Below are 17,158 nucleotides of genomic sequence, written 5' to 3' on the forward strand. Positions count from 1 at the left end.
TGGTTTTGTGCTTTTTTACTTGATATTCATTTTATGCTATTCCTGTGTATTAGTGACACTGACCTGTTAGCAAACTTGGTACTTTGCTATGGTCCTATAATATTTATAATATTTATGTCTTATTTTCTGTCTTTTATGTGAAGCACTTTGGTATGCCGTTGGTTTTTAAATGCCGGTTAATTGTTTGAAATTGTTCAGGATTGCAAAAGCCTTGCTGTGCAAGTTTAAAACAATGAGGGTGGAGCACGCAGTTGCTGAGCTCCGGTGTAACTGGCCAAGATAGGCCTAAGGGTCCGCTGTTGCTGGCTACTTCAGAAAATAGGCGCGACCCTGCTCGACTGGTACATCTGCGGGGCTTTTACCTTCTCGGGGAATTACAAATGCTTGCATCGCTGCATGAGGAGACACAGTGACGGTCCTAGCCTGTTTGGCGCCCTGGGCGAACACTCCCTCTGATGATTCTCATGTATCCTGAATGTTTCAGGATACATGAGCTGCCATTATCCAATGACACATCTGCTTACCTGTATCTTTTGCTCATTTCTCCTCCTCTTCTTTTCTCTTTTTTCTAAACTGAGCACCTGATGGCTTTGAACTTTTCTTGTCCATCTTCAATTGGCTTCAATTTTGCACTCCAGTATGAACACCCATCCCCCAACTCGAGGATCACCACAACATAACCTAATAAACCTACGCCTTATTTCACAGATTTGCTTTGTCTAGAGTTTATTTCTGGGATTTCACACAACCCGGGATTCAAATCATGAATCCATAATGGACTTGGATTTACAATATTATGAATGAAATGTGCTGTATTTGGAAGCAGGGCAAACCGTCCGTGTCGCCCGTATCAAAAACCGCTACTGGCTATAGCCCTGCCCTGCTGCATCAGTGACAACTTGTTAGGTGGCTCTTCCACCTGTGAGCAGCTCTCAGGAGGGAGAGCAGATAGTTTTTGAGCTTAACTGAGCAGCAACAACTCCACAAACCAGAGATGGCAGAGTTAATTTTAAAGTTTTTTTCTTTGCTTTTTTTGTCATCGTGTATCTTGATTATTTTGAATTTATTAGACAATAGGATAAAAAGCATCAGGTGGGTTGTGTTTTTATATGTTGACTCATGAAAAACCTATGATTGATTTAATCTGTTTACTGGTAAATTATTTTTTTTATTTCTGTAAAGTTTTTCAAAGAAACACACACTTGTCTCACTAATTATCTTATGTTGCTTCTGTTTCCCTTTTGATTCAGCTGGTCAACCTTCATAGAAATAGATGACAGTGAATCGGAAGACTTTGTGCTTGAGAGGTACAGGGCATACTGGGAAAGAAAATTAAAATCAGGACCACCACATCCTGACTTTGAAGCAGAAATAGCAGAAATAGCAGATTCAGCAAAAAACAACACAATACAACGCATTGTAGCTGAGACCCCCATGGCTCTCCTCTACAAAAAAGACTTCAAGAAGCTTCCTCGGTGGGATTTTGAAGATGTTTACAGCAAAGATACTCAACATAGACGACCAGTAAGCATGTTAAGACAAGATATAGTAAAAACAGTCGAACGTATTAACTTTATGGATGTGAGCCAGCATAGCTGGAGTCATACCAGCCATCTGCATGATGCCTGACATTTCAGTTTCTGTCTTTTTGGCTTCTTGACGTATTGCTTTTGCTTTTTCATGATTTGTTTCAAGTCATTCATTTTTAACTTGTTTCATCATTTCATATTTTTTTTATGATTTTCAGACATGTGCTCAGTCTCTACGAAACACTCAGGATGAGAAATTCAAGAAGGCTTTTCTTCCTAACATACGTTTGTTTCTGCACAAAGACAACATTAACATGAGCGAGTGGAATCGCCTTTCACATTTCAACAGTCCTTTTGGGTTTATGAACTACAAATATGATGGTAGGTCTTTATGAAGCTGATATTGGGTCAGTATTGTGTGCCAGACTGAAGAATGACAGAGTAATATACATCTATTCTCTGACTGGATTTTTAAACACATATGTAGTTTTATGAGATATGTTTAAACAGCCAATGAAATAACAGCACGTCAATGCATTTAGGAATGGATGAATAGAAAAGATGGCGTGCTGATATAAACCTAACTCTGGACTACTTAATAAAAAAAACATGAAGCAATTATTTTAAGTGAGATACAGTTAAAATATATTAATTCAAATATTTATTTATTCAAATAATTAATCATTAAGGAAAATGTGATTGGTATAAACTGAACATATACCAATCAAACAAAAGCTTACATTTAAAATCTACTTAACTAATCTAATTAACTAATGTAAACAGATTAGTTAAAGTATGCATTTTAGGCATTTTTTGTTATTTTGAGTGAATGAAGACTTATGAGAGACAATCGAGCGACTGTTTTGGTAGTCGCTCTATTGTAATTTAACAGAGAACTATTTTGTCTGGAAATTTTCAAGTGCCGAATTTAATGTGGTTCGATATGAAAGAGTTTACACATCATGAGAGTGTTGGGATGAATCATGCTATTTTTCAGGTGATGTATTATATTTTCTGATGGTGGCTATAAAGATTTAGTTGTTAATATCCATCGATTCAAACTATATGCTACCTGCATCATATTGTCTTGTTTGAGACATCGTTATAAAGACATACATCTTTTAAATATGAAACATTAGTTTAAAGCAAACTAACAAACCTCTTCTCTACTCATACAGCAACCATAAAACAATCACAGAATGTGTATTCATGTTTTTCTTTTGGTTTGCAGATGTGATGGATTCAGTGAAGCTGATTCCAAAGCCAAATAAACCACTGCTTCTCCCAAAACCAGGTGGTGATGGCTGTGTGCGCTGTGCTGTGGTAGGTACTGGAGGAATCCTGAACGGCTCAAAGAAGGGAGTGGAGATCGATGGCCATGATTACGTTTTTCGGTAAGACAAAAAAACCCCAAGCAAACCTGTTTGTTTTGTTTGACAGGCACTAGGCCAGGGGTCAAATTCAAATTCAAATTCAAATTTTATTTGTCACGTACACAGTCATACACAGTACGATATGCAGTGAAATGCTTAGACAACTGCTCGTGACCTAAAGAAAAACAAAGGAAAAGGCTATGAATAAGATCGGAAATAAATATGAAAAATTAAAAAGGGTAAATTTAACTAGGAAGGAACAAAATATAAATTAAGGTTAAAAATGAAATAACTGTACAACACAAATTAGAATGAAGGGTAAATTTAACTGGGAAAGAATAACGGTGTGTTCACACCGAACGCGATGGACGCGAATAAAACGCCCCAAACGCCCCTAATTTGACGCGTGTACATTCGCGTCTCAACGCGTGTCCAAGAAAAATCCATCGCGCGTCAAAATATGATATTTTGACGCGCGTGAACCGGAAATGTGGGAGGAATGTGGGAGGGAGTTGTGCCAGACCGGTATCTTTGCAAGATGGCAGCTATCGAGCTAGCACTTGAAGAGAGAGTCTCCCTTCTCTATGTACTGTGGAGAGCAGAGCAGCAGCGTAACAGACGTCCTCGCCGTACCTGGGTCCATCAGGTCCTCCAGAGGCATGAGCAGTTTGGTGAGTTTCACCACTTGCTCCAGGAGCTGCGCCTGGATGACGGCCGATTCCAGCGCTATCACCGTTGGCCAGTTTGAGGACCTGCTTTCCCTCGTCGGTCCCAGCATTGCCCGCCTAGACACCAACTACAGACGCTCAATCCCACCTGCAGAGCGCCTGTCCGTCTGCCTGAGGTTAGTAAAACTATTTAATACGGTAGTCCTTTATTGATACCTGTGCTAATATGCTAATCCATCCAGTTATACACTGCTAACATGGATGTGCTATGCTAACAGTGAATGCTGTCGGTGTTTACTGAAAGCAAACTGTGGTACAGAGACGACTCTTTATAATATTTCTAGTGATACTCAGAAGGTCTCATCAAGTCCCGATTTAATTCGATTTATGCTGTTATCAGTGTTTGAATGATAGCATGGCTGTGGTGTCACATCAATGTATGCGCTCGGTGTTTGCTGATATCAAACTGTAGCATTAGGACCACTGAGTTAACCTTTGTAGTGATACTCACTCCTTTTTATTTAGACCTGGTTTAATTCTGGGATAGTTGAATGTTTGTATATAATCCCTGCAGCTGTCAGACTCTATAGCAGGGGTCACAGCCTTTATTAAAACAGAGTTAGATAAAACTGTGAACAGTTTGATTCATCTCTAGTTACATGGTTCTATCTTGATAAGCTGTCTTATCACAGATTAATTTTTCAAAAATATTAATGATTTAAGCAAGGAAAGGGCTACATGTCAACATACAACTCTTTATTTCTATTAATGTCTTACTTCATTCCTACCTGATTGACATGTTTAGGAATTATGAGTGATTGGCTCACTGTAGTTGTGAAAGTTGCTACCAATCAAATTATGATATGTTAAAGTTAAAACAAAACAACTGTTTTAGATATTATCTAATATACATTTTGTAATTATCCTTATAATTACAAAATGTTTTATGTAAGATTTAAGTTTTGTGATTTATATCTGACATCACAAAAGTATTTTGGAATTTGAATAATGTATTTTGTAACTGCAGTACACATAATACTGATTTTGAACAATTTTGTCCAGGTTCCTTGTCACCGGGGACTCCTTCAGGACCATCGCGTTCAGTTTCAGAGTCGGTGTGTCCACGGTGAGCCAGATCACCCCCCAGGCAGCGACGTCCATCTGGGACTGTCTAGTGGACGACTTCATGGCTGTGCCTTCACCTGGAGACTGGCGGTCCATCACAGAGGGATTCCAGGAGCGCTGGAACTTTCCTCTGTGCTGTGCAGCTCTGGATGGGAAGCACATCCAGACAAAGGCACCCCATATATCATATAGGAGACACACACATTGATATACACTAAATATTCATTTCATTTCTTTTTTGTGGTGCCCAAATTGATGCACCTGCTTGATTTTGTTTAAACAATTATTGCACACTTTCTGTAAATCCAGTAAACTTCTTTTCACTTCTCAAATATCACTGTGTGTGTCTCCTGTATGATATTTAACTGACATTTTTTATTGTAACAACCAACAATTTATACAGGAAAATAATGTCTATTAACAAGGTTGCCCAAACTTCTGCATCCCACTGTATCAGTATATTTTGTCATTAGTATAATATGAAATAAATTCTACATGTGTCAAGTCGTGTGCCAACATTTGCTGTGTAGTAGAACTGAGACATTAGTCATTATAAACATTTATTTGAAATAATATTAAAAGTCTCAAACAGAAAAACATTAAACATAAATATATAAAATATAAGAATTTACAGAGAGACAGGAATAAAAAGGACCAGCTGCTCTCCAGAGCAGGAACAAGGCTGAGGAGGAAATGCTCCATTGGAGACTGGTGTGGCCTCTTCAGGGACTCCAGGATGGCCAGCTCCACCGCCGATGGACCGTCCTGGGACCCGTCCCTCATCTGCCTCGGAGCCGTCCTCCTCTGTGGGCCTGTAAAACAGCACAAAACACAAAGAAATGAGAAGGCTGCTACTAGATTTTAATTTCAACATTGGAAAAAAAAAAAAAAAACAATAACAGGATATAATCAGATTGGTTGTAGATATTTAGTAAAGGTGATCACAAGGGAATCCCACCGACTAAAAAGGTATCAGTGCTTGCTGTACATATCTGTGGGTGCAGCAGCAGGAGCTCAGGGACTGGGGATGCTCTGCTGCAGAATCAGTTGGTTCTATCAATACAGTATTAAATGTTAACAGGTTGGATATAATAATCGTAGAGTAGACAGTGGTCCCTCATTTATTGCAGGGGTTCTCAGAATAACTAGCCCCTGGTCACAGTTCTCACAATTGATTCTCAAAGTGCAAACCTTTGTAGATTGCAAAACGTAAAAGTATTATTATGCCGCGGTTTGTCTTCATCTGCCCGCCACTTTCGTGCGCCTTTTTCCCTCACGGTGCAGGTGTCTATTTCCGAATGAGGCTCATAGTTATGGGTGTTTTTGTGCTGTTTTTTCTATTGGACGTGATGGTTATCAAAACCAAACGTGATAAATTTGGCAAGCGCAGGAGATTTGTCAATCAGGCTGCAGAATGCAATGCTGTACTGTGCAATAAAAAATCAGCGAAAAAGCAAAGCAGTGACGGATGAACAGCGGGACCACTGTGTGCTGTTTATTAATAAACAATAAAATATATTCCTAAATGACAACATGCATAAAAGCAGAACGGTATTTGTACGTCAGTGGGAAAATAGCGGTGGCTTGCTAGCTTTTGTGCGGCTTCCCCGGGTCAGTGAAAACTTTCAAAAGAGAAATGAATGAACTTACCAGGTTGCCCGATCTCTTCACATATCTTCCTCCAAGCTCAGTCCTTTTTATTCCTGTCTCGGTACTGAAAGCAGCTGGTGTTGTACAGCTCCGAGTTGTTTGCTACCGCATTGATTAGCCTTCCCCTCCATTGAAGTATGAAAGGCTTTGGCTGGATCTGCCCCTTTGACCTAGGTAACAGCCACGTCACCAGGCTCCTGATTGGTTGTCGCGGCGCGATTTGACGCTGGAGTTCAGATTTTTCCAACTCGAGCGGTAGACGCGAAACGCGCGTATGCACAAAATGCAACACAAAAACTCACGCGCGTGGTTTTATTCGCGAGTCAAACGCGCCAGACGCGCTACACTGACGCGCGTTTCACGCGTTTTGGCGTTTTCGCGACGCAAATATGCTTCCGAATTTTCGCGAGACCCGCAATCGCGCGTCATCGCGCCTTTCCATTGACTTTACATGTAAACCTGACGCTCTATTCGCGTCCATCGCGTTCGGTGTGAACACACCGTAAGATAAACTAGAAAGCGAAAATTTAGTGTGCCTATGCCGCTGCCAATGAGTGCAGTTTGCCATTCATACGGCTCAAAAAAAAAAAAAAAATCCAAATAAGGGTAGACAGGCCGTACTACTGCTGGCATACCACTAGAGTGAGCCAACACACCACTAATTAAGTGAGTGAGCCAACACACCACAAGTTAAGTTTCACTTCCCTTCCCATTCATTTCAATAGGCAAAAACTAGCATTAAAATATTCATATTTAAAAAACTATAGAAGTAATAACCACCAAAAGTCATAGCAACTCATTCCAGCTCCAGCCGCACACAATCATATGTGAACCTTGTCTCAAAACTGTGGGGCGAGTTACGGTCCAAAATTTCAGGCGGAATAATAATAATAATAATAATAATAATAATAATAATAATAATAATAATAATAATAATAATAATAATAATAAATCCGAGCAATAGTAATAAGTGTGCCTTTTGGCATAGGCACACTTAAATATATAAATTAAAGTTGAAAATAAAATAACTGTACAACAAAATACACAATACACAGTATAGAACTATATAAGAATGTATGAAGAAATATAAATAAATAAATATATACACAATAACAGCAGCTGTACAAGTATTAACTGGAAATGAAGAATATAGTGACCAGTGTTGTGCAATCCACATTATGTCTTGTGCAGTGCAAATATGCTTAAAGTGATTTAAGTGATGAAGTGAAAACAATGTCCAGATTGTCCAGTGTGTGTAAGAACTATATGTGTGGGTCAGTACTGTGTAGTGGTGTGATTGAGAGACCGTATCGCCTGCGGGAAGAAGCTCCTCCTCAGTCTCTCTGTGTTGGTCTTCAGGGAGCGGAATCGCTTTCCTGACCTCAACAGAGAGAACAGTCTGTTGTTGGGATGACTGAGGTCCTTCACGATCTTCCTGGCCTTGGTCCAGCACCGCCTGCTGTAGATTGAGTGCAGGTCAGGGAGCTCGGAGCGGATGGTGTGCTCAGCTGATCGCACAACCCTCTGTCGAGGGTCAGCAACCTTTAACACCCAAAGAGCCATTTGGACCCGGTTTCCGCGCAAAAAAAACCACTGGGAGCCGCAAATACTTTTTGAAATCTAAAATGAAGATAACACTGTATATATTGTTTTGTTTTGTTTTTTACCTTTATGCTTTGTGTGAACAACTAAAGTAAGTAAAGTTTATTTATTAAGCGCTTTTCACAGACAGGCAGTCACAAAGCGCTGGACACAAATATTAAAATAAACAATACAATCAATAGACATTATACACAATGTAAAAGATCAAATGCAAATAATGTAAAGAATATAAAATACGTAGATCAACAAAAAGCTTGTTTGAACAGAAAAGTTTTTAACTGCTTATTAAAAGATTCCACAGAGCAACTAAGGTGTGTTTCTTATGAAATCCATGAAATGCTACAGAGAAAATTACATTTTATTTATGTAATTAACACATTTTGAACTCTTAAAGAAATATAACAAAAGGAAAGACACCCAGCTGAATTAAAATGATCCACACATTTAGACTTTTCATCACCACTTTACGGTAACATACTGGCGTCACTGTTGCCAGCGTCATACCGTGACGCCGTGTTACGGTAGCTTACTGTTCTGCAGGATGATACCGTTTTTTGCTGGAGTAGTATAATACTCTTGGACAAATTATGGTAACGCACCGTAGCCTTTTTTAATAATAATAATAATAATAATGGATACTTTATTGATCCCCATGGGGAAATTACTTGTTTTTCTCTGCATTTGACCCATTCACTCAGTGAAGCAGTGGGCAGCCCACTAAGCAGGCGCCCGGGGAGCAGTGTGTAGGGACGGTACCTTGCTCAGGGGTACCTCAGGGTAGCCGTTAAGTGGATTCGAACCGCCGACCTTCCGATCATGGGGCGACCACTTTACCTACTGAGCTATCCTTTTACGGTATCTCACTGGCGACAGTGACGCCAGTGAGATACCGTTATGTCGTAAATTACGTCAACAAAGTAACATCATACTGTGATACTACCGTTTATTCACGGTATGTCACTGTAAGCCCGCTGCAAGGTAATAAACTGCAACATATTAACCAGTAACTCACCGTTATCACGCATCATCAGTACCAAAAATATTCATCTCTGCTAGAGGATACCGTGTCCCAACAGGCGGTCATTTACTGTTTAACAGGTAATTTACCGTAATTTCAGTTAACAGTAACATACTGTAAGAGACTGGAGGGTTCCAAAAAAATTGGATGGATGGATAGATAGATACACACACACACAAAATATAATTCATGTGCTTTACACCACTTTATTTCAATTCTGATTTTTCCCTGCTGAAATACACATTTCCAAAATCAAAAACTGAAAAGAACTGAAAACATATTTTCATTGAGGAAGCACTTGTTTTTACTAAACCATGTAATCCATTATTTTCTCAGATGGTTGTACAAACATTAACGATATTATGTCATATCCATATCATGGCAGACAACATATGCTCAAGTGTTGGGTTTTCTTAGTTATATTTTTTAGGGTCTTAAACCTACAATGTGAAGTGCCTTGGCATTCATTTTGGTGGCACCATACAAATAAACTGAATTGTAATGAATATAATATCAAGCCCCACACTTCTGCCTTTATATACACTTTGTCCAAAATACTGGCTCACACCACCAAATCATTGCACAAAACAGGGTCCACAATGACATGGATGATCGTGTGTGGTGTGAAGGAACTTGACTGACCTGCACTGAACCCTGATCTTGCTTTGTGGACTGAGTTCATTGATTTGTAGGGTGAGCCAATACATGTGACAATTAAAGTGTAAGTAGCTGAAATAATTTTTAACAAACGGGTAAAAGAAGGAAAAAAAATCAAAACTGTTGCACTCAAAAAACCTATTGGACAGAGACAACGTCTTGCAAGATGGCAAGAGAGCTTGTCTTCATTGTTGCTGGTCTTGTGTAAATGTCCAGAAAGCATGGGCCATGGATCATCTGTGGAGACATGGGTAACAACACATTGGTCACTTAAATTATACAAGAAATTCACTAAAAATGGCAAAAACAGTTACCTAATTTGAAGTTCTCCACTCAAATTCGGTAAGCCGCTGGAGGAAAGTTGTGACATGAGGGTTAATGTGAACAACCTTTCGCTTTACAGTGGTCCCAGTCCTTCTGCTTGTCCCACACTTGGAGGTACATTTTGTTCCCTCTTCAGGGTTTATCCTTACAAAAAACCTTGCACACGCTGACTCCTGGTATTCCAGGTTCAATACATAGAATGAACCAAAGAAGATTACACGCCCCTCTGGACTCACCATCCAGCAGGTGGCGGTCATTGAACTTTGTCCTTAAATGTATAGGGGCAACATGTTGTCATTATGCAACATAAAATAATTTCAATACTTCACTTCTTCACACTGTCTAGATAGTCATAAAGCAAATAGCTATGTACAGTTAATTATTAATGGCCTTATGTACATAAGTCCGTTTTAACATATTATAATTGTACATAATTGGGAATTATTCTGCACATTAAACACACCTAACAAACAGTCAGCCCAGTTAAATTACCGGAGATGAATCAACTGTATGGTTATTTTGGAGTTTATAGTTTGTGCTGCTGTTAAACTTTACAGTATTGACTTCAGTATTTCTGCTGTTGGTGTAGCTAGACTACTATGTTGATCAGTAATATGTAATGTGAAATTTGATATTGTTACTTTGCTGGATTCACTGAGACACATGTCCAACAACCTTGGTTTATAAAGGAAATTACATAAATTTGAGCTAACAAAACAGAGACTGGATACCTGTGTCCACGAAAAGCTCCTGTGCCAAACAGAAATTTTAATATGGTCTAATCAGCTGTATTTCATAAATGACTTCTTACCAAGAATAATCAGCCTTGGGGTGCTTGGCAGGCTTTTAACGTGCAAACTGAACAATATAAATTTGCGTGCACTGAAGCCACAAAATTTAGAAATACACATAGTTGCAAAAAGTTCAGTGACCAATTACCTTTCCTAAATGACAAATGCAATGCAAAAAATAAGAGTATTGTCAATAGGGACCGATTCCCAGTTTTTACATGATCAAAATTATTCACAAAAGGCTTCAGTAAACAGAAAATGTGTGCCGACAAGAGAACAGTGCACAAAAATAAAAAGATATTTGAGCTCGACGCTTTAATGGGTTTAACATGACTTAGTCAGCACTCCGCACCGTACAGGTAGTACAAGCACACCTTAAAACACTGACCAGCTAACAGCTTTAAGCATTTGGGCGCAACCTCGGTAGTTCACCGATACACCTGTTGCAAACGTCCAAGTTTCTATCAAGTCTCATAAATCCATCGGCAACTATTACCTAACTAGTCTTTTGAGTCTCCACATTCATAGATATTGACATTTTGTCTTAGCATTTGAATGAAAATATCCTGGTAGGGTAGCTTAAAAGTCAAAACAAACAGTAATAAGAACGCATTTCGGACTTCTCTCGAATAAGTGAAAAAAACACTTACCTTCACACTGATTAGCTGGTTCCGATCCAACTTTAATGTGTCCCATGTCAGTCCGTTTTAGGGAAAAAGTGTTAAGTGGTTTCATTTAATTTTGAGATGCCCGCATGGACGAGTAATTTGGAGTCTAGCAGAGTTATCACGAATAGCATATGATCTTCAGATATAATCCAATCAACCTTGCATTTAACCCGATTGAACATCCAGTTACCTCTGACTACTTCTAAGTTGCACATGTTAACGGTCTCATCATCACTCTGTGCTGCAGCGAACTGGATCTGTGGCACAGAATAGTTGATGGTGATGTTGTTCTCCTGCTTTGCAGCTTTGTTTGAGTCTGAATTGCGTCTTATGCTGGGCAGACACTGTGCGAAGAGAAGCAGATCAATATTTTCTTGTTGTTGTTATTTTTTTATTTTTTATTTTTTGCCTGGTAGTGACCGAAAGAACGAGATCGCGGATACAAGCGGCAGAAATGAGCTTCCTCCGAAGGGTGGCTGGCCTCTCCCTTAGAGATAGGGTGAGAAGTTCGGCCATCCAGGAGGGGCTCAGAGTAGAGCAGCTGCTGCTCCACATCGAAAGGAGCCAGCTGAGGTGGTTCGGGCATCTGAAAAGGATGCCCCCTGGGCGCCTCCTGGGTGAGGTGTTCCAGGCATGTCCCACCGGGAGGAGGCCCCGGGGCAGACCCAGGACACGCTGGAGAGATTATATCTCTCGGCTGGCCTGGGAACGCCTTGGTATTCCCCCGGATAAGCTGGAGGAGGTGGCTGGGGAGAGGGAGGTCTGGGCCTCTTTGCTTAGTACAACTGCTGTCATTCACGAAGAATGGAGGCTTCCATATTCATTCACTTCTGTACTGGCATTACTCTTTCGATAGTCTATGACTATATAAATCTCGTATCAAAGAAACTGTTGTATTGATTTTAAAAAAATCTAAATAAAATGTTTATAAAATTCCACAAAAACAACATTTTTGTTTATTTTCTAACTACAAAAAGTTGGAACAGGTAAAAAAAAAAGGAAAATGAAGTTGGGCTAACCCCCCCCCCCCAAACAGCTAGCTAACAAGTCAGTGAGATAATTGGGTATAAAAAGAGCATCTTGAAGAAGATGGACAGCAGTTCAACAACATACAAAACACTAAGTCTACAAATTATTGGAAAAATGTTTCTCAACGAAAAAACATAAAAGGTTCCTAGACTTACATCATTGTTTCTATAGAAAAATAATTATTTAGTCATTATTTGAATTCAATTCGATTGAGATGTGAAATGATGAATAGGATAGAGATGACACAGAACACCACAGTACCAAATAGTTATGGAGGTTTATTAGAATACAGACGGATGATGCACAGTTGTAAATATGGACAACTCTTTTTCAGATGTGTTGATGTCATCAAAGTGTAATATTCTTCTTAAAATGGTACATTTTTTCTGTGTTCCATTGTGTATAATATGTGGGTTTATCCGATTTGCAAATAACTGCAGTCTGATTTGATTTACACTTTACACAATGTTCCAGCATGTTTCGAATTAGAGTTGCTTTATGATGATACTTCACATGAAATTGCTCACTGTCCCACAAGCAGTTTATATATGGCAGATATTTGTAGTCAACACCTAGACATTGGTATTGCACTTTTAGCTAGCAACAACTGATAAAATGTATTCTTGTCTTGTCTGGCAGGATGAATGGTGCCATCACTAAGGGTTATGAGGAAGATGTAGGAAACAAAACATCGGTTTACGTTCACACAGCCCACTCCATCACGACATCACTTTACTTGCTCAAGAAGTACGGGTACAAATCTGCCCCTCATGACGAGGTACTTAAACTTCAAAGACAACAGTGTTGTATCGTACTTATTTTCCCTGCACAGAATAAACATAAGGGCTCTCCTTTTCCTTTTGACAGGGTATAAAATATGTGTTGATTCCAGAGGGGATGAGGGATTTCCAGTGGCTAAAGGCTCTTCTGAGAGGAGAAAAGGTCTCTGCTGGCCCATACCGCAATAAACTGTGAGTATAAAATGCAAAAAAAAGAAAGAAAATTAATCAAGAAATGTTTTCACCACTTTCAAAAAGTTGCAATTATCCCATTAAGGAATTAAGACTCCAACTGTATTTGTTTACGTTTTGTTTTGTTTTTTGAATCATGATGTAAATGTTTTGTACTCCCAAACACATATGTTTGTTTATTTTTCAGTAAATAAATAAACACTATAACCTTCTATTTTTCTATTTCTATTTTATGGGACACATAATGATGCCACTGAGGAGAAAGTTATTAAGATTATTTGTACTATCATACATTATCCTTTACAGTATTTATACAACAATTGGACAAAATAAAATATTAATCAATACAAATATATATATTTAATCTATTAATTTATTCAAAGTCTGTTATCTTAGGTCAACACTGTAACATAATATAATATAGAAAAAGAAAGAAAGAAAAAAAACATGAATTTAACAAATTAAATTCAACCAGTTGCCATTTGTTTCACAAATGCAAATTTTGAGTGTACATGGAAGCTTTACCTGCATACATATAAAATGTTTGTGACATGTAATTTAAATGTATCTTTCTAATATAATGTCTTTTACAAATCAAAATATCTTCTGTGGCATATATGTGACTAACAAGTGTGCCATATTTCGTCTTCTAACCTCACCAGACCAAGGACCTACTATTCAGGGCAATACAATGAAAGTCGTTTCTACGTTCTGCACCAGGACTTCCTCCGATATGTGCGGAACAGGTCAGCCTGCAATTAACACCCTGTACATAGTATTTTTGTTAAAAGGGCTATGAATAGTTAGAAGAAAGCTTTCATGGCTACTGGATGGACTCACGCGCAGACAGTTCTTTCTTTGAGAACAAAAGGAGATTATTTATTTACAACAGGGATCACCTCAGTGCTATATATATGTGCAGTGAGTTGGGAGGGGGTCCAGGGAGAGAAGGGGGGGGGGGGGGGTATCCACACACATGCTTCCTCTTCCACACAGTCACCGCCACAGCTCCTCCGCACACACGCACTCCTCTTCAGCCACACTCGCTCTGAAACTCCACACACGCTGCCACACCCGTTTGTTGTTTACAGCTCTACCCCAGGAATGCAACCTTGTTAGCTAATTCAACCATACAGTTGGGATTCCTATTAGAAATGAACAATAAGGATGAGAAACAAGCAAAACATCACTGGAATAACTGTTATAAGATTGTAACTCAGACATGAATGTCAGCATGAACAGTCCTTGAACAATGTAATTATACAGTACTTTCCCCATTTACTTTGAAAATGGGAAATATTTGCAGCAATTTATTGAAACATGTGCAAACATACATAGACATACAATATATTAGACAAAATATATTGGTACAATTCTAACCAATCAATGTTTGGTGTGACCACCTTTATTTTTCAACACAGTCTGAACTCTCTCAGACAAACTTTCCTGTAATTCCTTTAAGTGGTCTTCAGGAGTAGGACTCCAGTCTTCTTGAAGAACATCAAGTAATTTACACTGAGTAATTTTCTATGCATGTGTTCTTTTACAGTGTGTTTGGGATTTGGAGGTTGCCTATTCTGCTGTCATAGAAGTGTAGCTCATTTTCCCCATGTGTATGCTTAATTGATGCTTCTTCTTCACTCACAGGTTCTTACTGTCACCTAATCTGAATAAAACATCCTGGTCTTTGGTCAGACCAACCAACGGGGCATTCACTGTCTTCTTGGCTCTGCACACCTGTGACATAGTGAGTTAAAACTACTTGAACTTTGTGTGCTTATTGCTGGTATTCACAGCTTTAGAAGCATTGACCTGGCAATTAACTCTAGAATGAGCAAGTCAACTTTCAGGAGCTTTCTCACACAGCCCAGATGAATCAGAAATAAGATGAAGAGTCAAAGACACCTTTCATGAAAAAGTACATTTTTACTCTGCAAGTTAAACAAAAGGTCCGCCCCATTGGGATTAATACAGTGCCACCCACCACATACTTCCCTTCATGAAACATAAGCGTTTTCACTGTTCTTGGTGTTTTAAATCCAAGAATAACTGGGATGAATCTGATGGATCCCAACCATCATAGCCTTTGCCTCTCTAACTTTGTCCTCAACCTGCCTTCCTCTTATTTTAATAAAAAGACACATACACACGTATAATCATAATATATTTCTCCTACTATTTCTCCTGCCTTTCTGTCTTCCTCAGGTCGATGCATATGGATTCATGACTGACGACTACGTCAAATATCCTAACTACTATGTTGAGAAAAACATGAGCAAAGTCATTTTCTACGCCAACCATGACTACATTTTGGAGAAGAATACATGGAAAGACCTTCATAACAGGAAAATAATCAGGCTGTTTCGAAGAACTGAGTCAAAAGCAAAGAACTAAAAGCAACACTGACATGATCAAGATTTCTGATTACCAGATTTAAAAACAACTATGTGTACTTTCCAAAGACTGAGACAATATGTGATGCTCAGTTTTACTCATTATGGTAGCTGGTTTTATTTTTCTGCAACTCCTTTTGTGGTTTTATCAAAAGCAAAAGACGATCGAGCAGTAATATCTCATTAATGATGCAAACTAAACCATCCAAAGCAAAGACGCTATGATTATTATCACTCATGTTATTTTATTAAAGTGCATCTCTGTGGGTAAATTTCCATAGATTAAAATCAAGCATCGACAACAGCTGGGATTGAGTCAAGAGCATTAATGCAGATGAACTCTTTGCCTCTTTATTTTTACTATTGGTTTAATTTGGTCACATTGAAGGGGTTTTCAGCATAAATGGCAGTTTTATAAATTTTCTTGCATTTGAATACTTGATATTGTTTGGTTACTATTGGTTGCAGATTTTCAGTTTTCATTTATGCTTTTTCAGCTTATATATCAAATATTGACAAAAGAGTAATATGTAATCCAGGTATATCTGTATAATTATTTACGTCTGATGTGTTATTTAGCTTTAAGATAAACGCTGTTAATACCTGTTTGTGACAGCTGTAGTTACAGCTTTTACTTGTGGCACAATATCTTCATGTTGAAACCAAATAGCCAATTATATAGTCCACCCCTGGAAAAAGGCATAATAACAAGATTATATTATTATCCTTTTTTTTATTTGTTTGTTTGTTGGATTTTAGTGGTTGACTTTGCTTTTATAGTAAATTTAAATTTCTAGAGGTTTAATGGAGAAAAAAGCTGTGATTTTATTGTGGTGGTTTGTTTTGATGTTACAGTTTTTCTCTGTTATTTTATTTTCTTAATTAGTTCAAAAGTTGTATCTTTCAGAAAAATTATTTTTTGTGAAACACAAAATGTTCAGTCAAACACAACAAGTTTTGTATAGAGTTGTTTGATGTATCAATGACATCCAAAGACAGCTCAAATGATCTGTAACATCTGTGTACATTGTGCATGTAATTTTATGTAGGAAATAAAGCTGACTTTTGTGGGATGTGTTAATTTTGTATTTTATAATTTACTAGCATAATGTAAACATACTTCTATTTCTAGTTTGCTTAAAAGTTTTAACCTAAAATCACTGTGCCCTGAAGCATCCCTTATTTATACTTTATCTTTTGCTTTATGATTCTTTTCTTGCTGCTGCTCATTTCTGTTATCATCTCATCCTATTCACAGTTCTTCATCCTGCAATTCCCCTTATCCAGTGGTACATTTCCTCCTTTCCAAAATGTCCTAATAAGATGATGTCTCATCATTAGATATGTCTCTGTGCAGAGT

General features: G+C 38.3%; 1 protein-coding gene and 1 long non-coding RNA gene across 5 annotated transcripts; one reads left to right on the plus strand and one right to left on the minus strand.

Moving 5' to 3' along the window:
* Positions 1–895: 895 nt before the first annotated feature.
* Positions 896–16,879, plus strand: LOC308391356 (alpha-N-acetylgalactosaminide alpha-2,6-sialyltransferase 1-like). Of its 4 annotated transcripts, none has more exons than XM_080873987.1 (9): positions 896–1,092; positions 1,251–1,524; positions 1,748–1,910; positions 2,824–2,923; positions 13,074–13,212; positions 13,302–13,405; positions 14,068–14,151; positions 15,053–15,152; positions 15,611–16,879. In XM_080873987.1, exons 1-9 carry the CDS (start codon positions 995–997, stop codon positions 15,797–15,799), a joined length of 1,251 nt encoding a protein of 416 aa, XP_080730113.1. In that variant the 5' UTR covers positions 896–994; the 3' UTR covers positions 15,800–16,879. The 4 variants fall into 4 exon arrangements, with proteins under 4 accessions (XP_080730113.1, XP_080730112.1, XP_080730114.1 ...); XM_080873986.1 differs by having other exon boundaries at positions 897–1,092; positions 2,761–2,923; XM_080873988.1 differs by lacking the exons at positions 13,074–13,212; positions 13,302–13,405; positions 14,068–14,151; positions 15,053–15,152; positions 15,611–16,879 and adding exons at positions 3,549–3,746; positions 4,633–5,199 and having other exon boundaries at positions 902–1,092; positions 2,761–2,923.
* On the minus strand, positions 5,243–13,062 carry LOC308391358. Its single transcript, XR_013970592.1, has 2 exons — positions 6,346–13,062; positions 5,243–5,507 (listed from the first exon to the last, which is right to left on the minus strand). It is a non-coding gene; the product is annotated as an uncharacterized lncRNA (long non-coding RNA).
* Positions 16,880–17,158: the final 279 nt, after the last annotated feature.

The sequence above is a fragment of the Rhamphochromis sp. 'chilingali' genome, assembly GCF_963969265.1.
Source record: "Rhamphochromis sp. 'chilingali' genome assembly, chromosome: 22".
Classification (NCBI taxonomy): Eukaryota; Metazoa; Chordata; class Actinopteri; order Cichliformes; family Cichlidae; genus Rhamphochromis; species Rhamphochromis sp. 'chilingali'.

What these genes read in the sequence shown, in the direction of transcription:
- LOC308391356 (XM_080873986.1), top strand. Translation starts at nt 995, where the DNA reads ATGGCAGAGTTAATTTTAAAGTTTTTTTCTTTGCTTTTTTTGTCATCG. An exon ending in TATGAACTACAAATATGATG is followed by an intron (nt 1,911 to 2,760) that starts GTAGGTCTTTAT and finishes TTTGGTTTGCAG; the next exon opens with ATGTGATGGATTCAGTGAAG. An exon ending in AATCTGCCCCTCATGACGAG is followed by an intron (nt 13,213 to 13,301) that starts GTACTTAAACTT and finishes TCCTTTTGACAG; the next exon opens with GGTATAAAATATGTGTTGAT.